Genomic DNA, 27,830 nt, shown 5'->3' on the forward strand with positions numbered 1-27,830 from the left:
CAGAGTTCGAGAACTGCTCACTGGTCTGTGAGATTATATATACATATCATTTATCACAGGATCTGGCAAACAAACAGTAGCTATTAATATGCAAGACAAGAATATTGGGGATGCCCAGGCTGGTGTGGCTCAGTGGATTGAGGGCTGGCCTGTGAACCCAAAGGTTGCTGGTTTGATTCCCAGTCAGGGCATATGCTTGGGTTGTGGACCAGGTCTCTGGTTGGGAGTGTGAGAGAGGCAGCCAACTGATGTTTCTCTCCTTCTCTTTCTCCCTCCCAACACCCTCTCTCTCTGTAAATAAATAAAATCTTGAAAAAAAGAGAAAAGAATGTTGGGGAGAATGATATGTATTGAACCTGAAATGCCTATGAGACTTGTAGGCTGGAAACCTAAGAGGTAGTTAGAAATGCAGAATTGAGGTTACAGGCATGGTTGGGGATACAAATATTATTTCAGGAGTTATCAAGATTGCAGTATAAAAAAGAAAAAATTAATATGTATTGTGTGTCTATTATATGCCAGACACTCTGGTAAATATGCATGGATAGGAGACTCATAACCGATGGCCTCAATTTTCTCTGAAAGGGGGACTATTCCTTTGGGACTTTAACTGCTCTTAACATTCTCACACAGAGAGTTCCTGTCTTTGCTAATGCTCTCTCCTGGTGAAATAGAAAATTCAGTGGAAAAGAATGGAAATTCCTTTCTACTTTACATTAAAATTTAGCTATATTCGCAAAGAGCACAGGCTTTGGTGTCAGATTTGGATTTGAATCTGCTTCTGTCCCCTACTAGCTCAGTGACTCTGGTCAAGTAATTTAACCTCTGGTCTGTTTCCACATCTGTAAAGTAAGTAAAATAAGATACCTTGCAGATTATGAAAATTAAATGAATAATGAGGGTTAAAGGGTAACTGTCGTCATTATCATCACCATTATATTCCTCCCAACAATTCTGTGAGATAAAGATTATATTATTATCTCCATTTTTACAGAAAATAAAAATTAAACATAGATTTAGAAACTTTTCTACAGTCAACTTTCAAATGGTGGCTAGCATTTGAATTCAGGTCTCATTTTACAGCCCTTTCTCATCTCAGAATAGAGAGAGGAAGAGAGGAGAACCATATGAACTCTGAGGAATACCAATATTTAAAGGTAGGCAGGAAGAGAGACATCATCAAAGAAGAATCAGAGAGAAATGCTCTAATGTATTAGTTTGTTAGGACTGCTATAACCGAGTATTACAGGCTGGGTGGCTTACCCAACAATAACTAATTTTCTCACAGTTCTAGAGGTTAGGAGTCCTGAGATCAAGGTATAGGCAGGGTTGTTATTTCTGAAGTTTCGCTCCTTGAGTTGTAGCTGGCTGTCTTATCCTGTCTTTACATGGTCTTTCCTATGTGCACATTTGCGTCCTTATATGCTTTTATAAGGACACCAGTGTGGATGAGACAGGGGCCACACACTAAACCTGACAAGCTCAGGGGAGGCCTGGCTGGCAGGCCTTAGAAACTCAGAGACCTAAAGTAACCACATAGGATGGTATGAAATTAACTTTGTAGCTAAAAGTGAGTCATGGCAGGTAGTCATGTCCTAGGTTAGTATCTTTCTTTAAAAAAAAAATCATTACCTGAGGATATGTTTATTGAGAGAGAGAGAGAGATATATCAGTTGCCACCTTCTACAAGCCACCTGACCAGGGATCAGGCGTCCAGACTGGGGTTCGAATCCACAACCTAGGTATGTGCCCTGACCAGGAATCAAACCTGCAGTCTTTTTGCTGTATGGATGCTTTAACAAAACTGAGCCACTCAGAAAGATACCAGGGCTGGGCTGGTATCTTTCTTGACAAAGGTCAATCTTTACTCTAACTGAGCCTATTGTCTTTTTGTATCTGTGATAACAAACATTTGGAATGTCAGGGTAATTTCCTTTTTCCATACCCCTCAGGGCACAAATTCCCACCAGAGGAGGAGCCCACACAGCCCTTCATTGTTATTGTTATCATGTTAATTGTTAAATGTTAACTATCCTATACTCACCTACATGTATGTGTCTATTCCTTTTACTTTTTACCCAATCCTAGAGATTTCCCCCCTTGATTTCTCCTGCCTGTCTAATCTATCACCAATGAATTTCATGTAACACCCCCCACCCCACGTCTTCCCCTTTGATTCCCCTTTGATGTATAAGATATAGTAGTAAACCTGCCATTTTCTGGAGCATTTTCTCAATTCTTTGAGATTTTGCTTCCCAGCAATTGCCATCAGTTTGCCTCAAATAAACTCATAGAAATTCTTACAGGTTTGGACATTTCTTACATTGACACTAGTCATATTGGACTAGGGCCCCCCCATCGTGGCCTCACTTAATTTTAATTACCTCTTTAAAGACCCTCCAATACAGCCACACTCTGAGGACTGTTGAATGAAGACCCACTGGTCTTCAACATGCGCATTTTGGGCAGGACACAATTCAGCCCTGAACACCGTTGTTTTCATGACATGCTTCGTTTTCCTTCCCAGCATATGTAACAACTTTATTCTGTGTGTTTTAATACTTTAAATTCTTTATCATGTCCTCAATTTTGAAATTGATAGTACCTTTTAAAAATCTGTCTTGTCATTTTTTGTTTCTTTACTCATACTTTTATTACTTTTTTCCCTTTAAATATATTAAACATACTTTTTTATATTCTGTATCATAATTCCAATACCCAAAGTCCCTGTGGACTTAATCTATTTATAATTTATGCTCACTCATGGTGCCTTATTTGCTGTTGCCTTGTGTTTTGGAGTTTTTATTTGTGAACTCCTATTTGAAGGAACTTTAGCTCTAGGGATTTTTTGAGGTCTGGATTTGAGAGCCTTTCACCAGGGAGGATTTGGGTTGGTTTCCCTCAAGGGCTTGGGGATACTACCAACCTGTGACTACTTTAAATTCTGGCCTTAAAGTTTTTGTTTATTGAGGAAGTGAGAATTTAGGCTATAAACCCCTGAGAGAACTAGTCTGTAAATTCCCAGGGGAAATTTTTTTCCCCTGACTCAGAACCAAGATTGAGATAGGGACATTTTCTTGCTGTCTCTCTTCTCAGGATGGGTATTTTCTGGTTTACTCTTTCACTGAGAGTGGAGTCCTCCGGGGGATTCCGATCCAGCTGCTCTTTTTGCACAAGACCTAGGCTTTGTCTACTGTCCCCTGAGAAACCATTAAGATAGAAACTCTGTCACTGGGGATTGGCAGATGCCTCTACAGCAGCCACCAACTTCAGCCTTATGTTTTTGGATTCATTATTTTGCTTATTGTGTTTGAGCTGTTGTTTCGTAGTAGAGTGTTATATTGCTGGATGTCGTTATACTGTTGGATGGCTGTGCTCCCACACCCCACACTGTGAGCAAAGGCTTGGTGTAGGTCGTCACTGCTCTTTTCCCAGAGCCCAGCCCTGTGCCTAGAACACAGAACGTGATCAATAAATATTTATTGACTGTATGAAGGTGGAAAGATGTTAGGAATTCCCAGAAAGGCATGAAAAGAAAAAATTGAGGTAAGGACTAAAAACTGGCCATTGTATTTGTCAATTAGGTTGTTTTGAGAATAGATTTCATAAGTTAACAAGAGCAGAAGCTGAATTTCACTGATTGAAAAGTAAATAGGAGAGTGACAAAAAAGCACAGGGTGGTTGGATTAAAGAAAAAGGGAAAAAATTTTTTAGAATGACAAATTCAAATATATTTGCAGGTTAAGGAGAATGATTTTCTGACATGAAAGAAATTATAAAGGACAGAGAAGGGACAATTGAGAGGGTACGGTATTCCAGGAGAGACAGATGGGAGGAGGGCAGAGGCTCAAGTTAAAGCCTCTGTCCGGGGACCCTCTTCTTCAGCCAGGCCGGAAGATACCGTTGGGGTGTCCTCACAAGTTAGTTTAGAGCACAAAGGAGGAAGGCTGGGGAATATGGCGCTTGTTTGTCTATTTTCCTTTTGTGTTAGAATGCAAGGTGGTCTACAAAAGCAGAGGCTGGAACTAGAGAGAGGTGCCTGAGGAGAGCAGCTGTGGGAAATTCACAAGGCATCTGGCTCCCTGTGAGTTCTGCCAAGGGAAGGCTGGAAACCACACATGGGTACCAGTTCTGACTGGTGGTTAACTAATGCTCTCCCACTAACGCAGTAGCCAGCAACTGACCGGGTGCGTGCGAGAGGCAACCGGATCGATGTTTCTCTCCCACTCTTTCTCCCTCCCTTCCCCTCTCTAAAAATAAATTAAATATTAAGAAAAACAAAAACAAATTAAGAGGTTTCTAATAATACTACCAGGCTCTGACCTGAGTGCTGTCCTGTTCAACTTTTGTACAAATAGTTTAGTTAAGAAATGATGACAGCCCTGAGCAGTGTGGCTCAGTTGGTGGAGTGTCATCCTGCAAAGCAAAGGCCACTGGTTCGATTCCCTCGTCAGGGCACATGATTAGGTTGTGGGTTCAGTCCCCCGCCAGGCACGTGTGAGAGGCAGTTCATCAATGTTTCTCTCTTCCATAGACATTTCTCTCCCTCTCCTTCTCCCTCCCTTCCCCTCTCTCTAAAAAAATAAAATAAAATAAAAATATTTTTAAAAAATGAGCACATTTGTAGATATTAAGAGTATGGGAGGGACAATGAATATGTTGGAGAGCAGAATGAGAATGCAAAGAAATCTTGCAGGCTAGATCAAATCTAGCAAGATTTAGTTTAAATAGGTTAAATGTTAAATATATATAAATAAACATAAGATATATGGCATAATGTTTTGAAAATTACTTAGGAGACCCAACAGAAATATGGACAGTTAAAATAGAGGATATGCTTATACCTACATATACACATACATGTGTAGGTATTTGTGTTGTATATGAGCTAACTTTTGCTCATCCTTCATATTGGCAAAAATTTTAAAGACTGCTAATACCAAGTATTAGCAAAGGCATGGGAAAATGGGTAGGGTATTCTCACAAGGTTGGTGAGAATATAAATCATTTTAGGGCAATTTTTAAGTATGTGTTAACATTTTTAATGCGTATGCCCCATGACCCAGGAATTTAATCTCTCCATATTTATCCCAAAGAGTTACTCTCATATAGCACTAGAGGTATAAAGAATTTTCAATGAAACATTGTAACAGCAAAAAATTATAAACAATATATATATCCAACAACAGAATGGTTAGATAAAATGATACATCCATACTATGGGGTACTATATAGTGGTTATAGAAAGAGTGAGATAGCTTTATATGTACTGATACAAAAAGTTCTCTGAGCCCTGGCTGGTGTGGCTCAGTGAATTGAGTGCTGGCCTGCAAACCAAAGGGTTGACAGTTCGATTCTCAGTCAGGGCACATGCCAGGGTTGCAGGCCAGGTCCCCAGTTGGGGGTGTGCAAGAGGCAACCACACATTGATGTTTCTCTCCCTCTTTCTCCCTCCCTTTCTCTAAAAGTAAATAAATAAAATCTTAAAAAAAAAAGTTCTCTGAAACATGTTAAGTGAAAAGATATAGAATAATACAAACTACTTGATACCATTTGTTTTTAAAATCCCATACAACTACACATTCCTATATGTAAATATATATTCATGTAAATACTTACATAGACAAAAGTCTAAAAGGATACATAACCAAAATGAACCAGTATGTATCTCTGGCAGAAAAGGACCAGGATTTGGGATAATGGTCAAAGAAGGCTTTGGCCATATCTGTAGTTTTTTTGAATGAAGGTTTTAATCTCTAGTATTTACATATTTTATTTGTATATTATTTATACAATCAAAACAATCCTATCTTATCCCCAAAATTACACTTTTAGGTTTTAGTTAGCATCAGTTTTAATGAGTCAGTAGGGTGAGTAGTGAACAAAGTCTAAGAAGGCATAGGGCTCTCGTACAGAGATTAGATTGATCTAAAACTGGGGAATGGTGCGGGTAGTTGGAACCAAAGAACAAAAGACACTGAGGGTGTGGTAAGTGTCTTGAGATCATTGCCTGGGGAGCTTAAGGTGCCTTGAGATGGAAAGAAGTGAAGACACGGAGGATCTGGTAGACTGGAACTATAACTGGCCCAAGCCAACTGATGCTTCTCTTGAGGAGAAGAGGGAAGTATTCCTCACCTCTTCTCCTTAGATTGGATGAAGCTCACAACATGGTTGTACCTCTCTCCAAAGAAATCTCTTTTGTAAACCCTATCTCCACTTTCTACACTTCTGAAATGGATGAGGGGGGTTCAAGAATCACAGAACTGGCTCTTTAAACTTTTACATTTCTGTTTGATATCTCCCTTTGGAATTTAATAGACCTTCGTACTGCAACTGAAATATCCAATTTAAATCTTGTTAAGTATGACATAATCTTTATTAACCTTGCTATATACACCCTTCCCCAGTCCCTACTTAGAATCTATGTGATTTAGTCATATTTCCCAGGCCAAGTCATAGGACAGTCATCAAGTTGGTCTGATATAATCTGGCCATGCCTTCCTTTAGGGATTAAAAAATAAATGAAAATTACAAAGCCCAGCCAATGCCCAGGTACCACTATAGTGACTCCAATGTTTATGAGAGGGAGTGCTCAGTGTTAGGGTGGACAGGGATATCCCCCTGGCAACCTAAGCCTGCCCCTTATCCTATCAAAGATGTCAGAATATCAGGATGGGTGGGGATATCTGACTGACAGCCGGAGCCCGAGGGGAACCATCACTGATGGAACGTGGCTTTGTTCCAGGAGACCAATCCCTAGCCCACGAGGGGAGCCAATCAGAATTTTGGTGTATAAAGCCCCCCCCCATATTCGCTGCTGGTAGCGACTTATCCAGCCGGCCCCGCACCCCCAGCCGCAGAATTTTGTCCAGGAGTGCAAACCCCAATAAAGCTCTGTACTGCCTAATTTTGTGGCTGATTGGCTTTATTCTCAGTGGAGCCTAAGAAAACCTTTCACTCAGGACTCCTTCTTGGCTACAAACCTAGTTCTTCATGAGGGCGTACAGGGCGTTGTGGCTTAGTGAAGTAGCCATGGACTTTGGAGTCTGTCAATTACCAAGTGATCTTAGATAAATTATCTTTTCCGAACTTCACTGAAACTCTGTAGAATAGCCTTACCTTGTAATTAAAATTTTAATTGTTAATTACACAATTAATGCATATTCTTATATAAAAGCAAAACATTACAGATGATATTAAATTTCCTTTGATTACTACTTCCTCTACTCTCCTCACTCCCTCCAGATGAAACCACAATTCTCAGTTGAGTATTTTCTCTCTCTGGTCTTTTTTTTTTTTTTTTTTTTTTTTTAAGATTTTATTTATTTATTTTTAGAGAGAGGAAAGGAGGAAGAGAGGAAGAGAAACATCAGTGTGTGGTGGCCCCTCAGGTACCCCCCAACTGGGGACCTGGTACGCAACCCAGGCATGCGCCCCAACTGGGAATCGAACCAGCGACCCTCTGATTCTCAGACCAGCACTCAATCCATTGAGCCACACCAGCCAGGGCTCTCCAGTCTTTTTTCAATCAAACCTGGTTTTTTACCTGTAAAAGATAGGGTAGTACTATCTATTATGAGATAGAACAGAGGTGAAAATGCAAGGGGCATAATGTTTCCTTCTATTTACCGAGTGTATTGGAAGGAGTTGAGCTCTACATTATATCCACACAGCTCTATATTATATGCTAGCCAAAGAGAAATCTTAACCTATTTCCAGGCATGCAACTACCTGTCCTCTATCTAGTATTAGAAAATAATACCTAAACCAATTTTAGAAAATAAACGAAACTAATTTTTGTTTATTTTTTTCCAAAAAATTCAATAGACATCATGCACAGAATCTATAGTATGAACAAGCCCCAGCCTGATACACAGAAACAGCCAAAGGCCCAGAGCGCATTCCGTCTCCTTTGTACTCTTCCATTTTAGCCAGACAAGGACGATTTTGTCTTATGTCTTCTCTCCTGTGCTTTTCATATCAAATTGCTGAAAGAAAGAGATCATATGCCCAGATTTTTTCCCCCAAAACAGCTTTCCCACTAAGTACAAAGATCAAAAACAAAGCAATCCGCCCCCCCACCCCAATTCTGCTCTTCTGTCACTCCACAGGACAAGAGACACTCCCACAACTGTTTTTCCCAACTACCAGAGCAGAAGTACAAACCAAGTTTTCCAAAGCCACTAGTGGTTGGTTCTCAGGTACCCTAAGGGCAGGTTGTCATTTTAGCATAAGAACAAATTTCATTTATTGAGCATCTACTTTGCCAGCCATGGTATGTTTCTTTAAGATATTTAATTCTAACAAAAGCCATATGATGTTTGTGTTGTAATTATCCTCATATTACAGGTGAAAGGACTGAAGCTCAAAAAACATTAAGTAATTCTATTCTTAAATTGTGACTTCTTGAGGCAAAGGAGCCATTTAAGAACAATACTGGTCACTGGGAAGTGGCATCTGGTAGCAGGAATGAGAAGAAATGTGGGGACAATAAAAGAGGTAGGGTAATAGGAAATTCAGAAGAAAAATTCATCCCTACCACTCAGCCTGGGCCGTGTTCTAGGGTGTGTGTGTGTGTTTAAACAAATCTCCTAGCAACCATCTGGTTTCTATCTTTCTATGACAGCACAGGCTTGTGGTGTCTAAATATGGGCACAAGAGAGAATGAGTGAGGACTCAGGAGGGGAAGTGAGGAAGCTATGCAGAAAAGGCAAATTTTTTTTTAGTTTATTCTATTACAGTTGTCCCAACTTCTCCCTTTGTTCACCTCCACTCAGACCACCCCTCACTCCCTCAGTCAATCCCCACTCTGTTGTCCATGTCCATGGGTCATTCATATATGTTCTTTGACTAATCTCTCCCCTTTCCTTCTGCCCCTCTCACCCTCTTACAGCCGTCAGTCTATTCCATGGTTCCATGTCTCTGGTTCTATTTTGCTTGTTAGTTTATTTTGTTCATTAGATTCCAGTTATGAATGAGATCATGTGGTGTTTGTCTTTCACTGATTGGCTTATTTCACTTAGCATAATAGTCTCCAAGTCCATCCATGCTGTCACAAAATGTAAGGATTCCTTTTTTCTGCTGCATAGTATTCCATTGTGAAAATGTACCAGTTTTTTGATCACTCACCTACTGATGGGCACTTAGGCTGTTTCTAACACTTGGCTACTGTAAATAACATTGCTATGAACATAGGGGTGTGTAAGTTCATTTGAATTGGTGATTCAGGATTCTTAGGGTATATTCCCAGCAGTGGAATCACTGGGTCATAAGGCAGTTCCATTTTTTATTTTTTGTGCGAATTCCATTTTTTGTGTTGTTTTCCACCAACAGTGCACTAGGGTTCCCTTTTCACCTCATCCTTACCAGCACTTGTTTGTTGTTTAATGATAGCAGTTCTGACTGGTGTGAGGTGGTATTTCATTGTGGTTTTAATGTGCATTTCTCTGATTAGTGATGTTGAGCACTTTTTCATACATCTCTGGGCCCTCTGTATGTCCTCCTTGGAGAAGTGTCTATTCAGGTCCTTTCCCCATTTTTTAATTGGATTGTCTGTCTTCCTGGAGTGAGTGGAGTTGTGTGAGTTCTTTACATTTTAGAGATCAAACTGTTGTCTGAGATATCATTGGCAAATACAATGATATTGTACTTCCCATACAGCCAGTTCCCTTTTCATTTTGATGGTTTCCTTAGCTGTGCAGGAGCTTTTTAATTTGATGTAGTCCAATTTATTTTTTCCTTTATTTCCCTTGCCTGAGGAGATATATCAGCAAAAATATTGCTACATGGGATATCTGAAACTTTACTGCCTATGTTTTCTACTAGGACTTTTATGGTATCACAACTTATATTTAAATCTTTTATCCATTTTGAGTTTATTTTTGTGTATGGTGTAAGTTGGTGGTCTGTTTTTTTTGTTGTTGTTGCATGTACCAGTCTAGTTCTCCCAACACCATTTATTGAAGAGACTGTTTTTACTCCATTGTATGCTCATGCCCGCTTTGGGAAATGTTAATTGACCAAAGAGACATGGGTTTATTTCTGGGCTTTCTCTTTCATTCCATTGGTCTATATGTCTGTTCTTATGCCAGTAACAGACTGTTTTTATTACAGTAGCCTTGTAGTATAGTTTGATTGGTATTTTGATCCCTGGAAAAGGCAAATTTCTATGGTATGTTCTCAACTATTCCTCCCAGTCTACCCTCAAGATAAGAAAGGGGCTTAAGGCCATGATCACTTCTTGATTCACAACAGTCACAGTTAAGAGGTGAGCCCTGCATACCTTCTTTTGTTTTATTTTAACCAATTATGTAAATTCCTATCCAGTCAGGGGGATCCCCTTGGGACAAGGGTAGAGAGAGAGAAACTTTTGCTTCCCATTTTCACCCCAGGTGCCACTTTCATGTAGAGAGAGGTGAGAGGATCCCCTCTAATGAAGGTGTGGTAGCCCCAGAAGGAAAGGTGAGGATAGTAGCCAGGTATAAGGGTGAGGAGTAAGGATAGGCGCTGCTGAGATTAAATGGGTCCAGGCCAGAGTTATGAGAGCCCCTTCCTCAAGTCAGCAGTGTTTCTCAACCAGGGGACCCCAGGGAACATTTGTGTAGAGACTTTTTGATTGTCTTGACTGAGTATCTAGTGGGTGGAGGACAGAGATCCTGTTAACATCCTAAATCACACAAGATAGCACCCAGAGCAAAGAAGTATCTGGTCCAAAATGTCAATAGTCCTGAAGTTGAAACCTTGAGTTAGATGCTGGTCCTACATGAGTCCTCTCCTTGGTCCACTGCAGGAGCAAGAGATAGGTCAAATTACTGGAGGGGATACCAAGGATACTGGCTCATTCCCTTGGGCTGAGCTCCTTCCAAACTTCGAACCCAAGTACATATTTAGTTTGTTTACTTCTAAAAATTTGAGTCCCAAATTTGCTGTGAAATCAGCTTCTTTTAGAGAAGAGGGCCTTGGGTAAAAGAAAAGCTGTCTGGCAGAGGTATTCTAGCATAGGTACCAGTTTTATGTGACTAATTGTTTGGAACTCTAAGATAAGTAGCTGGAATAAATCAAGAATAATGCTTGTTGTTGGGCATGTAGACCTAGCTGCTAAAATAAATAGTCAATTCTATCCAGTCTTTTCAATCTAAATATATCACTGATCCAACACTCCAAGCCCATAATTTTTTTGTTGTTGTTTTCTAAGCTAGACACTTTAATTTTTCTTTTGTATAAAAAATATAGTTGCTGGCTTCCAGTCAAGATTGCAGTGTAGGCAGACATGTCACATCTATGCACAACCACAACAAAATTACAACTAAAATATGGAACCACCATTGCTCAGAACTGACCAAAACTGAATTGAATGGAAGCCTGTCAACTAGGGAACTAAAGAAACTACATCCATGGAGACTGGTACAGTAGAACGGGCTGGCCTCATACCCAAGTGTGGTGGATAAAAATTCAGGAGGGAACCCTGGCTGGTGTAGCTCAGTGGGTTGAGTGTGGGCTATGAACCAAAGGGTCGCTGGTTTGATTCTCAGTCAGGGCACATACCTGGGTTGTGGGCCAGGCCGGCCCCCAGTGGGGGCCACGTAAGGGGCAACCATACATTGATGTTTCTCTCCCTCTCTTTCTCTCTCCCTTCCCCTCTAAATATAAATAAATAAAATCTTTAAAAAAATTCAGGAGGGATATCTCAGGAGTGAGGAGTACCAGACCCCATAGCCCAGGGTTCTAATGTCAGGAAGATAAGTTCCCACAACTTTTGGCTGCAAAAACTAGCAGGAATTGAGTTAGTGGAAGAACCTTCTGGAGCTCAAAGCAGTTCCTCTTAAAGAACCCACACACAGACTCACCTATTCAGACTCACTCCCTCTGGGCTCTAGTGCACTGTGGGGGCAGCTTGAAGGGTACCAGTGGCGCACAAGGGGAGGCTGAGGTGTCTGGCATCAAGGTGAGCAGAGGCCATTGTCCTTTTCTGGGCTATCTCCCCACAGAGTTGGTAGACTGGTGCCGTACCTAAGATTCTATCAACCTGGCTAACGCTGTTTGACCTGCCTTGGAGATCCCTAGAGACTCTGCCCCACCCAATTTATGGGCCCACCCAAGTTGTTTTTCCATTTGAACAAACAAGCAGCAGCTGGTGTCAGTGAGCCCCAAGCCTGGAACCAGCAGCTTAGATTCACAGCTGGCTTTGCCTGCAAATCTCCAAGCCCAGCACAAGCAGCAGCCATCTCAGACTGCTTTATAACTCAGGCAGGGTGGCCCTGGGCAAAACAGGTGGGGGCTGATTTTGGCCTGCATCACCCAGGAAACCCCAGGACCAGCACACCCAGTGGACAGCTACAGACCACATCGGTGCACCAGCACCCTGCCCCTGCTCAGCTGATCTTCCACAGAGGGCAGAGGTTGGTGGTCAGTGGTCATAGCCAATCCTTGTAGCTGACTGGCCTGGGTAAATCCCTCCAATTGATCTGCCAACAGCAACCAAGGCTCAACTACAAAAGGAGAATGTACTCAGTCCACATGAAGGGTAAACCTCGAGTACCCAGCTTGGGTGATAGGGGAGGCTGTGCCACTGGAACCTACAGGACACCTACTACATTAGGCCACACTATCAAGACACTGAATCAAAGCAGCTCTAACTAATACATAGAAACAAACTCAGGGAGGCTGCCCTGTGGAGACAAAGAAATGAGGAGACAAAGAAACATGGCCAAAATGAAAGGATAGATCAAAACTCCAGAAAAAGAGCTAAACAAAATGGAGATGAGGAATCTGTCAGATGCAGAGGTCAAAACACTGGTGATAAGGTTGCTCAAAGACGTAGGATTTCAACAGCATAAAAAAGATCCAGCCAGAAAGGAAGGATACACTAACTGAAATAAAGAACAATTTATAGGGAAACAACGGTAGAGTGTATGAAGCCAAGAATCAAATCAATGATTTGGAACATAAAGAAAAAAAAAAAACCAATCAGAACAAGAAGAAAAAAGAATCCCAAAAATGAAGATAGTGTAAGCAGTCTGTGGTAGAACTTTAAGCAATCAAAAATTTGCTTCATAGGGGTGCCAGAAGGAAAAGTGAAAGAGCAAAAAATTGGAAATCTATTTGAAAAAATAATGAAAGCAAACTTCCCTAACTTGGTGAAGGAAACAGACTTACAAGTTCAGGAAGCACAACAGTCTCAAACAAAATGGACCCAAAGAGAGGCCCACTCCAAGGTACATCATAATTAAAATGCCAAAGGTTAAAGATAAAGAGATGGGAGTGGGGGTTGGGAGAATGGGTGAGAGGTGAAGGGATTAAGAAGTACGAATAGTTATAGAATAGCCATGGAGATGTAAAGTATAGTATAGGAAAGGGAGTAGCCAAAGAAATTACACACATGGATGTGAACAAGGGTGGGGGCATTGCCTGAGGGAGTGGGGGTTGCTAGGTGGAGGGAAACAAAGGGGGAAAAAAATCAGGACAACTGTAATAGCATAATCAATGAAATATCATTAAAAAAATACAGTTGGGTTTAACAACAGATAACAGAACAAAGCCACAAATACAGGGGCCACCTATTTTCAAAGCTGGATGTGGGAACTCCCTTAGTTCCTTAACACTCCAGTGACCTTTACCTTTACTGTACTTCAAATACCCATTCCTAATACCTTTGTCATTACATGGAAGACCTCCAACTCTAAAATCTTTAACATCATTTGACTACCATGTCCTGAGCTTCCAGCTTAATCATCTGCTCTTTGACCTTATGAAAACTTTTTTTAAAAAAAGATTTTATTTATTTTTAGAGAGAGGGAAAGGGAAGGAGAAAGGGAGAGAGACATCGTTCGGTTGCCTCTTGCATGCCCCCAACAGGGAGCCTCGCCTGCAACCCAGGCATGAACCAGCAACCCCTCAGTGTGTGGGATGACACCCAACCCCCTGAGCCATACCAGTCAGGGCTCAAAACTTCTCTTGACCAGAGTTTAACATACCTTCCTTAACCAGGCTGAATCAAGATGGAATCCTTGCACTGTCTTTTACCAGCACCTCTAATCCCTTTGCTTCCTTATTAGTCCACTTCATGTCTACAAATTATAATCCAGGATTACAGAGTGATATTAGCTGTTCTGCTCAGGTACCCAGGCAGGTGTGTGTTAGTAGTGATAAAATAAATAAATGAAAAATTATATATATATAAATCAACCCCAAAATATACAGATTGGTACCACTCCAATGCATCTCACATTCCAAGAATTACAGATTGACAGTTTCCAATCTGTCAGGCTCTCAACACTGTTCCTTAACTCTTTTACTTAGGTTTTTTTTTTTTTTTAAAGATTTTATTTATTTATTTTTAGAGAGAGAGGAAGGGTGGGAGAAAGAGAGGGAGAGAAACATCAATGTGTGTTGCCTCTCACATGCCCCCTACTGGGGACCTGGCCCCCACCCAGGCATGTGCCCTGACTGGGAATTGAACTCCTGACCCTCTGGTTCACAGAATTGCGCTCAATCCACTGAGCTACACCAGCCAAGACTTAATTAGTATTCTTTTCAGCCTTCTTCCTTTTCCTTCCCTTTCATCCTCTTTTACACTGTGGCCACTCTTCTTAAGTTCCCTGTCTGACTTCCCACATCCTAAAGTCTCAGCTAGCAACTTCATATCCTATTCCACAAAGAAAAATGAAGCTGTTGGAAGACTCTCATGAATTACTTACCTCTAGTCACAAATAGCTGTGAGTTTATCTACTGTTATATCTTTACCTTGAGTTTTAGCAGGATGAATTATACATCCTCTTGCTTGAGACCAATTGCCTCAGCTAGCTTCCCAGCGAAATTAACCCCATTATTTCGCCCTGTACAGTGGCTGGCACATAGTAAATGCTCAATAAATGTTTGTCAAACTGTTGTTTAATTAACCACACCACCTGAGCTCTTGTTTCTATCCCCTCTCTCTTCACAATAATCCTTTTTGGTTGTCATCATTCTCTACTGAGCTTCACCTTTTATTTGTTCTTTTAACTTAGTCCATAAATGTGCCTAAATATTCCTATCCTAAAACAACAAAACCTTCACACACCTCAGCTGTACGAGCAAGATTTTACCTCTACAAACCCATTGAAACTTGTCTTAAAAAGATTACTAATTGCCAAATCACATGGACACCCTTTAGTCCATTTTAAAAACATTGTGATTTTATTGTTGTTTTTGGAAGTTATCTCTAATTATCAAGTATATGTTCACTGCCAAAACCTTGAAAAGTACAAAATGTATAAACACACACCCCCCGAATCATAATTCTGACAGTTATCCACTATTTTGCCAAATTTCTTTCCTGAAAATTTTGGGCACTTTTTATCACCTAGGTGAGATAGTTGCATTTCTTACTTCATGTAACTTTCAATAGCACCTTACACTATGGACTGATCCAGTTCCTCCATTATACTGTCCTTTGACCACATCTCTCTGGTTGTCTTATTTTGTTGGGCCCGTGTCTCTATTCTCTTCAGCTGCTAGCCTTCATCAGGGTCAGCTCTCCAATCTTTCTGCTCTAAATGCTTTCACTTTCATGGCTTTACTGATGTATCTTGAAGTCCACAGAACCTACTATCTTCTTCTCGAATTTCTAGACTTACAAAGTAACTTATTGGTCAACTCCTCCTGGATGTCCCGTAGGCACCTCAAATTAACCCTGCAAAACTGAACTTGTTATTTTGCTTGCTGAACTTGCTCTTGCAGTTGTATTCTCAATCTGGATTATGGAATCATTTGTCAGGGAACTTTTTAATAAATCTCATATCCCGCATCTAGTTCTGTTGATTGTACTTTCCATGTATCTCTTAAGTCTGCCCACTCTTCTTCATCCCTATTGTCATTACCTTCTGTAGTTCCTAATCACATCTAACGTGCAGTACTGTAGCAACATAACAACTGTCTTACTCCTAACCATACTAGACCCATAGTAAGAATTTGTAAGCGGAGTCCTGGCTAGGTAGCTCAATTGGTTAGAGCACTGTCCCCATACACCAATACTATGGGTTCAGTCTCCAGTCAGGGCACATGTAAGAATCAACCAATGGATTTATAAATAAGTGGAAGACAAATCAATGTTTCTTTCTCTCTCTAAAATTAATAAATAAAAAAAATAAAAGTGTAGTACAGAATTCTTCACTTAGGTGTTTGTTACTTCAAGCTTATTATGCCAGAATTCATCATCTTCCTCTTCACAATAGCCATACCCCTTCTCGACTTTCCCATCCTGTTAACAGAAACTGTAATACATCAGTTTCACCCTCTCCAATCTCTTTCCCACATTGCAGTAAGAAAGATTTTTCTAAAAAGGCAAGTGTTCATGTCATTCCCTTGGTCAGTGCCTCAAGGATAAAGTCCTAAGTGTCCTTTATGACCTGGCTCTTGCTTCCCTCTACCAATCCCTGGCCTCTGACCCCTTGCAATTATTTTGTTTCTAGAATGTAATCCCTGTGAATCCTTTTACATACTGTTCCTTCCCCCTGGAAGACTCCTTTTCTTGGCCTAACCCTTTTTACCCAAGTCCTACTACTCCATTAGATTTTGGTTTAGAAGCTATTTTCTGTGAAAGTGTTTTTCTGACCCTCTCCTACCTGCCTAAATTAGGTGAGTGCTTACAGAGCATTTTGTGCTTATTCCTATCTTAGCACAGATCTTTGCATTCTAATTGTCTGTCTACTCATCTTTATTACACTCCTGGAGCCTGTAAGCTCCTTCAGGGGAGGAACCCTATGTTATGCGCTGTTGGAATCCTCAAAGTAAGGGCTGGGCTTTACATGCTTATGCTGTTTAATTAGCACAACCCTTTATGGTAGGTTCCACGTCATTCCTATTTTACAAATAAGGAAACTGAAACAGGGAGAGTTTAAGAAACTTGTCCTAAGAAAATCAGGACTTAAAACCAGGCAGCTTGACACTAGAACTGAGTCCTTCATTAAATCCATTACCTTTAAATCCCTTCTCCACATGAGTTGGCAATGACCTATCTAAAACACAGATCTGACCAGTTCTCCTCTTTGTAACTATAATTCCCTTAGTGGTTCCTACGCTGGCCTCCATTCCATATCCTCTGAATCTAGCTCCGGTCTACCTTCCTGGCCTGGTCTCCAGCCAATGCCCAGAACTCACTCGACATTGGAACTGCAGAAAAACCACAGATTCCACACTGTTTCATCCTTCTCTAAGTGTCAGTCCCTCTACCAAAATGCACCCTTTCACTTACCTTTCTGGACAAGTCCTGTTCATCCTTCAGAACTTACTCCATGAAACCTTTCCTGATCACTCTCCCGCCCACCTTTGCAGGCAGCGGAGCGAATCCTGTCCTCACTCTCAGAAGCTGTGTGACTCGGGCAAGTGACTGTTTTAGTTTCCTCATTTGTATAATGGCAATGATAAGACCACCAATGCCATACAATTTTTGAGAGGATTAAATGAGATAAATTAAACCCTTAGCATGGCGCTAGACCCTTTGCAAGCACTCAGAACATTTAGCAATTATTAACTACACATCCCTCTGCTCTATGTAGCCAGGCCTCTACAGCTGCAAGTTTAACACTGCAGTGACTTCTTCGTGTGCAATGTCTCCACCAGAGTATAATCTCTGTGAAAGAAGCACCCACATATCCACACATCTCGTATTTCAGCTCAGTGCCTGGCATATTGTGGGAACTTATTCAATAACTGAATTGGACTAATTAAATACTACCCATCTTTCAAGACCCAGTTTAATTTCCATTTTCTCCACTAATATTTACCTAATGATTCCAGCCCTCTGGATTTTTCCTCCTCAGAAATATTTTACCACTGCTTGAATCAGATGCTATCTTGTGTTATATGAGGAAGTGCTGTCTCAATGAGGCTTCAATTTCCTCCAGGGCAGACACCAACTCTTACATTGTTTACTTGCCCAGTAACAGCTAATACTTCCAATTGCAGAGTGAGTGTTCAACAATTACTTGTGAATTAAAATATTCCTGCCCAAGCATGGGAGGCTTCACCTTATCTTTGTTTTTGAGAGTATATTTATTAAAACTGGGACAGTGAAATAAGGGCTTAGGATAGAAGCAACAGGAGAGAGCCAAGGTGAGGCTGCTGTTGGCTCACTGGGAAGTAAAAGTCAGTGTCAGAAGTGAGCCATGGCGGGGCTGCTGTTGGCTTATTGAAAAGTCAGAGGAAAGGGGGCCTTGGGTACAGGTTCAGGGGGTTGGCCAGAGACAAGCTGCGCTGCCCATTGTTCCTTTAGTTGCAAGTCTCATGGGGACCCTTAGAATTTAGGAGAGAAAAGACGCACATCTGAGAGGAAAGACAGGTGTGCTCCTGAGAGGGAAGGTGCTTCTTCAGCCTTATGTTGATTAGTAAGTCATCTACCTCTAAGAAAATTCAGTGTCCAACTCATCTCCTGACCCTCCTTCTCTTAGTACTTTAAGTTCTACTTGGAACTACATTAGTTTGCTTTTATGTGTATGCCATTGTCATGTCATAGCTTCCCAAGGGAAGAAATCTTCCCTTCCATCCTGGCTGGTGTGGCTCAGTGGATTGAGTGCCTACCTGTGAACCAAAGGGCCGCCAGTTCAATTCCCAGTCAGGGCGCATGCCTGGGTTGTAGGTCAGGTTCCCAGCAGGGGGGTGCGTGAGAGGCAACCACACACTGATGTTTCTCTTCCTCCTTTCCCCTCTCTAAAAATAAATAAAATCTTAAAAAAAAAAAAAAAAAAAGAGAAATCTTCCCTTCCTTGCTAACCTTCCTCAATTCCCAGCAGAGGGCACTATACACAAGAGGGCTGCTTCTGTGGGTGCCGCTGGCTCACTGTAGATATCCTCCATGGCAACTTAGAGTTATTTTAATTTTGCCTGCATTTGCTGTACCCAGGCCACATTAGCTTAAAATAAATGCCACTGGACAATAATGGTGACTTCATCTCTGACATCCTGCATATCAGATAGCTGAGAGGCTTGTCAGCACAATCATCATTCATGCAAGTTGGAGGAGTGGAAGAACCCTCAATCCACAATTTGGAATAAAGATTTCAGAAAACACCTGGCAAAAATATCAGCAGGAATAGCTATTTGAAGCACTGAAGAATTGGTCTGCCGTGGCTGCCTAGTAAAGGAGTAAAAAAGAAGGAATGGCAAGTTTTAAACTGAAGACATAGCCACAAACATATCTTGGCACCCCAGGATTCCTAAGACTACAACTTAAAACTATGGACCAGGGAAACCAGGAATAATGGAAAAATCACATAGAAGCCTAGATATTAACTCAAGCTCTTCCGTAAACTAGCTTTGTCACCTTATAAGTAACTTATTTCTATATCTCAACTTCCTTACCTGTATTAAAATGAAATTGCACTAACAGAAAGATCCCACGCTTAGCCTTCTTGATATCATTCCCCAGCTTTACCCACCTGGCAAACATAAACTACGTTCAGCATGCTCAAAGAGAGGCCATGTGATTGGGTAGGATATAACGGGTGGGACAAAAGTAGGTTTACAGTTGTGAGTATGCAAAACACAGAGGTTATTCCTGTATTATTGTTTACTGTATGATTTTCCATATGAACTGCTGTAACCCTACTTTTGACCCACCCTGTATATATAGAAGAAACTTGAGTTTCTACCTTTTGAAGTATATGAACTTTTTCATATTTTTTCCAGCTAGACAATAATCCCCACGAAGGTAGGGAATGCCTTTCCTGAATATATCTTCGTACTACCTGGCTCACTCAGCGTCTAGCACGCTGTTCAGAAAGGCTGATGCTTAAGAGGCATCACAGTCCCCTGGCTAAATCTGAAGAGAGTAAGAGTAAGTGAGGAACACCCTGAGTAGTCGAAAACTTATTTAGAAAGCTTCTGATTAAGAAGAAAGAATGAGTTAGATAGCAAGAACACTTCTCCAGTTTAGAAGTACCCCTCTCAATAAGGTGGAGATCTCTTTAAAATGTCTATGTCTCCTGAACCTTGTTTATTTTCCTTGATGCATACTCATTTGAAGAGTCAATCAAATTTGGGAAAATACCATGATAAACTCTCCTAATCAAACTTGGGCAAAATGGGCAAGTAGTTTTAGTTTACCACATGTGAATGTTGGTGGGGCCTGGGAGAGACAAGTTTGAGTCTGTTTCTCCTTGGTAACAGTTTCTTTTGTATATTACATTCACGAGTCCTTTCTAACTTCTTTCAGTGGCAGGACTGCAGATATGATCCAGACATCATGAGGAAAGAAGTTACTCTGCCTCCTGCTGGCCACAAGCAGAAGGGCCTGAGCTCCTTTTGGCTTATTACTAGAGGACACATATCTCCTTCACAAACAGAAATTGTGAAGGAATGCAGGACTGAAAGGGAAAGGAAGAGTGGGCTTCCTTTTTTTGATTAGCCCAAACTAAGCTTTAGGGGTCAATAAATCATTTAGATGAAATACCCTCAAACTTTTCATTTTGTGAGCCCAAACCTGAGGTCGATGCATCTACATTAGCTACAGGAACAAGGGGAGGGGCACGAGTCAGGAAAAGCCCTGGTCTGTATCCCAACATCTTGCTCCCTCTCCCTGAGTGATGGAAGTGGACAGCCCAGACACATCCTATATTAAGGACCGCTGTTCCTTAAAAACGTAGGGCCCCACACCAGCTTATCCCCTGAATGGTGTCTTCAAAATTTTCTTCCCTTTCCCAAAACCCCAATAAAACACACCAACTGCTTCAGAGTATTTCTGGGTTGGGTTTTATCATGGGTCTTTTTTTTTTTTATTTCAAATACTGAAAAACTCCCCTGGGCTCTGTGGGGCTCCCCACGCTCACGGCCCCCTTTCCCCATACTCACTGCCGTTCTCCCCACAGTAAATCTGTTTTGAGGACATTTTTTTCTTTTTTTAAAGAACAATTAACATTAATCGCATTCTCAGCTTCTGAAGAACTAGAGGAGCTATCTGCATCTGCCATATTTAGATGGGTAGTTTCTTTTATCAGACACCCGGTCCCCAGCCACACCCAAGCAAACACAGCATTTTTCTACAGAACTAAATTGGAAACCCACATTTTTAGTTCACTCCACCTCCTTCCCCTCACACCCACCCCACACCAGCCACATGGATAAGAAGGATAGTCAGGAATGTTATCAACTCCAAGCCCTAATTTATATTCCCCAAAATCTCCCACCCACCCACTCAAACAACCCACCCTCTCAAACAACCCTCCCAGACCCACCCCCCCTCAAGGATTTCACTGAGATTTCTCCCAACAGTTATTTGGAAAAAAGGTAAAACAAAAAAGGTTCAAGGTCTTGGTGCTCAGCCCAAGGGGCTCCATGCGCTGGGACACCGACGGGCAGGGGCTTCTGCCTCTCCAGCCCGCGCCCGAGCCACCTCCTGACCCCTGGCTGCAAAAGCAGGGAGGGGCAGGAGCCAGCACAGGACCCAGGGGGGCAGCGTCTCAGGATCTGGCGGAGCCCCGGGCAGCATCATTCAACTTGGCCACTGTGGATGAACACAGAAGAAGAAAAAGAAAACACTGTCAAGTAATAAGGGAAAACCCTAAGTGCCATCCCAGTCTCTACCCCATGACTCTTCCACACTTAGCAATCACTAGGCCACCTAGCACATGCCTGAATCCTATCCTTAGAAAATTTAAAGAGAGAGAGAATTTCAGTCTTATCCATAAAACAAGTGTTCTCTTCCTTTTTGGAGACCCATAAAAACAAAGACAGAAAAACAATTCATTAGACGAGATCAAAATAACTGGAGGCTTGCAGGGATGTAAGCCACCTCCCGGCGTGGAGCAGGCTCGGTTTCAGACGCACAGCCACAGCCACTTACAGCAGCGGAGACTGATGGTGGGTACACAGTGATGAGGTGGTAACTAGGCAGAGGCCAGGGCCAGACAACACATATGTTGTTTTGAGTGGATTTAATAATCTAGGTTTCATCAAAGCAACTGGGATTTGGATTCTGATGTGACCCTCCTTTGCCATGGGAGTTATGTACTGTGGAAACACGTGGCAAATAATAGTACGTGGCTCAAGTCTCATTTTCTTAGTCTTGAATACGGACCAGATGAAGAGATAGACCAAGAGTTTTCTGATTTCCCTATTTCTTCTATTTCTTCCTAAAGCAGACTCATTGTGACCTCAGTTTTGAGGACTCAAACTGACCAATAGAGAAAGTGGCTCAGACAGAAACGAAAAAAAGTACAAAATTCGAGAAGATCGGAGATGAAGAAAACGTACAAAATTATATATATATTTATATATATAATAACATGACATATCTATGTACAACATGGCTGGGACAGTTGAGGAAACTATACAAGGATGTTCAGCATTTTCCCCTTCCCACGTGGACTTTTGACTAAGGAAGACAGCATGAGGAAATGGAGCAAGAAACACAAAAATTATATACAATTACAAGTGACAGTCAAGGAGTCTGGGAGCCAAGGAATCCAGGGATCCTGCTCTCTCCATTCCTTCCTCACCAACTTTTTCCTATCCAATCTGAATGACAGCCTGAAAAGTGAATGGCCGGTCAGGAGAGAAGTATACAGACACCCCATCCCCACACATGCACATCAAGCTCATCAGTCATTTTCATTGAGCCCAATGTTGGGCCTATCAGAATTTATGAGAGGGCAAGAGAGGGTTACAGAATCTTCCTCTCTTGAACAGTTAGTTCTGATCCTGACCCTCTCTGTCATAACTAGCAGTGTGCATTCAGTAAGATTCGGGCCAAACAAGTCATAACTAGATTGAAGATGCTGGCCACCTGCAACCTCTTTCCTCCACCTGTTCATGAATCAACATTGCCTCTTCTCAACACACAGGAGTTGGGTTATTGAGCTCTAGGAAATCAGATTTCTGTGATCCTTCTCTCTCTCCTTTACCACCTTCCTCAGCTTTCTCCAGCGTGAATTATCTCCTAAGAACCTGTTACTCCAGCCCTGCTATAGTACTAAGCCCCAGAGGCTAGCTCAGTTCATCCCTTTTCTTCTTGTCTCACTAAGAATACACTTGGCATCTGATTACCTCAGAACACCAGCAACGGGGGACTCTACATGGTGCATGACTGAGCATGTTTCCTCAGGCCCACAGCTCAGCTGCCAGAGCAGCCTTTTCAGCAGCAAAGGCCCAAATTGTAGGCCAGAAAAGTGGGTTGGGGCAGAGGCAAGAGCTCCATGGCTAGCTTCTTGGATTTTTTTTTCTTTAGCCCTAAGACCACAATACCTATGTGGCCCTCTTGCCTGAATTCATAACCCCCCAAATCTCCACTTCCTCTCTTCCCATGTGGTCTTCAAATGGTTTCCCAGTGTAGGCTGCTCATCCATGGGCCTTCTGTATTTTTAGTTTTACAATGAACAGCAGAGTTTTTCAACTGGCAGTTACGGGATTTTACAATCAGAATCAATCTTATCCATATTCAACTCTATTTTACAGATGAGGAAATAAGAAGTCTTGAGAGGTTTAATAACTTGACCAAGGTTACACATAACTTCGGCCAAGACTGTGCAAAACTAGACCTGAACCCAGATATCTTAACTGCTAAATCAGTGCTCCTTCCACTATCCCACAGTATTTTCAAAAGCAACAGGCTCGGGGAGAGAGAAGGTGCCCATTTTCTGTGAAAGTTCTCCAGTCTTTAAGAGCCAGGGCAAACTGTAAGAGACACTGACTAAGGGAGGCTAAGTGGGCATTGTAGTTTTAGGCAAGCAAACCAGTTTTTCTTTTTGAGGAGTCTCTAAACCTGCCATAATGGAAACATGAAGCAATAGCAGCCTAAGGGACAAAACACTTAGAAGCACAGAAAACAGATCTCATTCAATATAGCTCTCCAATGCTAGGTTAGCCTTGGATGTTAAACCTGCCACATTATTCCCAAGGCTTAGCCTAACCAATGTGGAGACACTCTCTTCCAAAAGGGGAAATCACGTCTCCCCATTTTCTCGTATAGAAGAAAAAGAGAGTTTGCAGTATTATCCAATCCTAGTCTCCTACTTCTGGGCCCCTACTGGGCTACATTGAGAGTGTGGAAATCTCAATTTAACCAAAGAAAAGAACTCAGAGACCCTCTTTAACACACATTACCTTCTCAGCTGAGAAGATCTCTAACTAGGTGCCCATTCCATCCCTGCCTATGATATATAAAAGTCCAGTGGGTGAGGAAGGGGAGTAGAGAGGGGCCCAGGTTACCCCGCAAGCTTGCTGGTGACGAGCGAAGACTTTCTCTGGGGCAGATCCTGTGGGGTGGGGATGTGATCACCAGTCACCAGGTTCTTGTCTGGTCCTGCACTTGGCAGCTGCTTGTTCTTCATCTTGGCTTTGGCCATGTTGTAGTCTCCTGAGTCAAAGTACTTTTGCTAAGAGACAAGAGGGAGGTTTAGGTGAGTAAGGAGCACTGGCCATCCTCAAAAGCAAGGAGATCCCACATCCACTCTCAGATCTTTCAAGTCTTCTATTATTAACCTCATGCGCTATAGCTTAGTATTAATTACATGTACTTACATCTTTTCTCCAAATGCATTCTGACTTTTTCAGGTATGTAAGAAGTTTCCCAACTAGAGTATAGACTTTTGGAGTTAAGAGACATCCTTGTAGCCCCATCAGTATAGGATGATTCAACAAAATTACCGACTTTATACATAAAGGCGTACTGAGGACATATTAGACACCAACAGGCTTGGTGCTAGGGAAACAGAAAGGACTAAGATACATAGAAGGGTCAACCTGGGCCTAGCCTAGCAATCAGCAGGAGATCAACCTCCAGCTAACAACCTCAAAATCGAAAAGTGTTTTCTCAGACCATGAATAGAAACTGGGTTTGTTCGTGACGATAATGTACTTTTCCTGACTCCCACTGCTCCCACACATGTTCCATGGCTGTGCCAGCCTGCCCATGCCTGCCTTGCCCACAGCAAAGTAAACTGCAAATCAGCATCACATCATCATCTGTGACTAAGACTCAACAACTAGGATTCTCCACAGGGTCCGTTGCACTCTCCATTTAATCCACACAAAGGAATATACTGCCCCTTGTTGACTGACAACCCCTCGGTCAGCATTAGGTACCTCTGGGGACTGAGAAACCTGATCAGGAGCTAGATGGCTATGAAAGTTGACTCTCATTTGGTGAGGAGAACCACTCTGGAGGAAAAAAAAATAAGTCTTTTGAAGGAGTAAATGGTAGTGCTAACTTCAAGGATCTGAAGAAATCTATTCATTTCAAATTGAGGAAATCTTTAGGACAGATGGTTTGATTTTTTTCTGAAATGATGCACCCCCCCAAATTTAGCTCTAATTCTATAAAGTACAGTCCTAAAACTCCCACCATCCCAACAGGCAAATGCCCAGGGCAGTCAGCATTCCAGTCTCTAACATCCTTCCCTCATCCCCTCAACACCCCATATCCAAATGCCCCTATTAAGCCTTAATATCCTACACGGGAAATCAGAAGATAACTGATATCATATTAGAGATTTATAAGAATTTGCCTTGCTCATTACAAGTTTCTAATTCCTTTCCACTGCTGCCCAACAACAAACTTGCAGGTCAGCATTCAGTAGAACCTCTACAGATCTCATCCCCTTTGGCTCCAAGTAAGAGAGTAAAGAGGTTGTTTCCCATACCCCTTTCTGGAGTCTCTTCATGAGGAAGTCGGAGCCTCCAGGCTTTTGTCCTAGGCTTGGATATTTGGCCTTTAGCTTTGCCTCCTCGGCTCTCTCAGGGAGAATACCTTCTTTCTCCTGTGTGTCCTAGAAGGGACAAATGGGCCATAAAATGAAAGACTGAGCCCTGGCTGGGTAGCTCAGTTGGTTAGAGTGTGGTTCCGATAATGCCAAGGTTGAGGGTTCAATCACCAGTCAGGGCACATGTCAGAATGAACCAATGAATGCGTAAGTGGAACAACAAAATCAATGTTTTTCTCTCCCTCCCCAACCCCTCTAAAAATCAATAATTTTTTTTTTAAAAAGGAAAATTAAAGACTAAGAAGCATGCTAATGTCTGATAACCTTTATACTATTTTTTCCGGAGGTCCACCTACTTGTAAAAAATATGCTATTTTCCACTCTACTCTTAAATAAAGCTAGACCTTTGTTCAAATTCCTAAAGCTCAAGAAGATTATTGTGAGAAGAAAAAAACAACGTGCTTCTCACACTATGCCCAGGGAACCACCTTGTTGACCTATGAGTATTGGGTTAAAGTTAATATCTAAACACAATACCTTAGTCACAGGGCAAGCCTTTGCTCACTCAGCACAGAAGCTCGGAAAGACAGAGAAAAGAGCCAGCCAACGCTGTTGGTGATACATGAGTAGGAAAGTACCCTGGCTGTTCCTAACACACAGTATAGGTCAAATGGGAAAGCTACAGGGACAGATAATTCTGCTGAAATGTTCCCTCCTTATTCAGAGTCTAAGATAGTCATGTGAGGAGTCTCTGTGGAGGAGGCTAGAGCTATGTGGCCTTCTCCTAAAATCTCTACCTTAGTAGGAACGACATTGCTTCAGCATTTCCATAAACATGTGGTAATGGAAGGTGGTAGGTAAACAAAGATGAAAATGACACTATTTTTAATCTCAGGAAAAATTAAGATACAGTAGGTTCACTAGTATTTACCCACAGTTTTTGCCAAAAAGTCCATGCCATCCTTACTGGGGCAAATGATAGCAGTATGGGGAACATGCCAAGAGCTCAACTGGCTTGCAGGGTCTTTTACTGTTTGTTACTCTTGTCTTGCTTTTTGTGGGCCCCGCTGCCCTTTAGTGACATTTTGAAAGGATCTAAAGCAAATCTGTGGCTCTTTTTAGTGGAATTACATTCCCTTCTCTTGTGAATTCAGCACAGATACACCACCAGGTGTATTACATGAACCCCTGAGCCCAGTATTCAGTGTTGTAAGTCAAATACAAACCCCAAGAAGAGATATGGCGTGTTTTCATCACAGAAATGTGGATGGACTAAGTCCCACTGCCTTGGAAGCCTGGGGGCCATGGCGGGTGGGGGGGGGCGTCTTTCTTGTCACGACTCTCTTGGTGTCTTAAGTGTAACCGCTATTATTCTGTATGGAACCCCAGGCCTCTTCAGTCGTGTTGGGTCCTCACTGAAAGTGGCCAACAGACCAACCCAACCGTCGAAATAGGCCTCTTGAGAAATTTGCCGCCTTAAATTAGGCATAATTACTCTTCCCCTCCCCCCCAGTGCTGGTCGTTTTTAAACGTCTTTATCTCGACCTATATCTTTTGGAGGATTTAGGATGCTGGCCCCATCCTAGTTTTGGGTTATTTACCCCTAATAACTAATAAGACACATCTCACTCCGGGACCACCAGCCCCCTTTCATTCACCCAGTCTTTCCAAACACCCGCCCTGCGCCCAAGCTCTACCAATTATAGCACAGCTTGCAGAGTTGAGCGGTAGGCTTATTGGCCAATCAGGAAGGGTATGGCACTGACTGACAATAGATTCAACCAACCAGCGCCAAAACAGCGAGCCGCGTTGAAGCTCACCCTGCGTGACGCAAGAAGTGGCCAACCCCTGCAGAGCCTGAGACCATGGCGACCAATCCGCACTGGTGGGAGACCGTCTCCCACTCCACCACGGTCGCCCCCGTCTTGTCCGCCCGCACCCCCTCCACTTCACCTGCTTCTCCTCGCCGGTCTCCTCCGCAGGATTCTCCTCTTCTTGTTTCTGGGACATGGCGGGACCGGGACTGTGGAGTGTAGGGGACCCGGGAAGTCAACCGGAGAAGGGAAGGGGGAGGGGAAATGGGGACAACCTGCGCTGCTCCTCCGGCTCCTGTCACTAGGGTTGCTCAGTCAAAATGGCGGCCCTTGCCTGTGACGTTGT

At 42.2% G+C, this 27,830-nt stretch overlaps 1 protein-coding gene across 2 annotated transcripts; it reads right to left on the minus strand.

Annotated features, from left to right (window-relative positions):
* Positions 1 to 1,000: 1,000 nt before the first annotated feature.
* Positions 1,001 to 27,823, minus strand: ENSA (endosulfine alpha). Of its 2 annotated transcripts, none has more exons than XM_053914474.2 (4): positions 27,624 to 27,819; positions 25,611 to 25,736; positions 24,178 to 24,344; positions 1,001 to 7,988 (listed from the first exon to the last, which is right to left on the minus strand). In XM_053914474.2, exons 1-4 carry the CDS (start codon positions 27,678 to 27,680, stop codon positions 7,976 to 7,978), a joined length of 363 nt encoding a protein of 120 aa, XP_053770449.1. In that variant the 5' UTR covers positions 27,681 to 27,819; the 3' UTR covers positions 1,001 to 7,975. The 2 variants fall into 2 exon arrangements, with proteins under 2 accessions (XP_053770449.1, XP_071075928.1); XM_071219827.1 differs by lacking the exon at positions 1,001 to 7,988 and adding an exon at positions 20,711 to 21,475 and having other exon boundaries at positions 27,624 to 27,823.
* Between the last annotated feature and the right edge of the window lie 7 nt (positions 27,824 to 27,830).

The sequence above is a fragment of the Desmodus rotundus genome, chromosome 12, assembly GCF_022682495.2.
Source record: "Desmodus rotundus isolate HL8 chromosome 12, HLdesRot8A.1, whole genome shotgun sequence".
In the NCBI taxonomy this organism is placed as follows: domain Eukaryota; kingdom Metazoa; phylum Chordata; class Mammalia; order Chiroptera; family Phyllostomidae; genus Desmodus; species Desmodus rotundus.

Coding starts and splice junctions, on each gene's coding strand:
- ENSA (XM_071219827.1), bottom strand. CDS start 27,680: ATGTCCCAGAAACAAGAAGAGGAGAATCCTGCGGAGGAGACCGGCGAG. Junction 25,737..27,623: donor AGACCGGCGAGGAGAAGCAG/GTGAAGTGGAGG, acceptor TGTCCCTTCTAG/GACACACAGGAGAAAGAAGG. Junction 24,345..25,610: donor TGAAGAGACTCCAGAAAGGG/GTATGGGAAACA, acceptor CTTGTCTCTTAG/CAAAAGTACTTTGACTCAGG.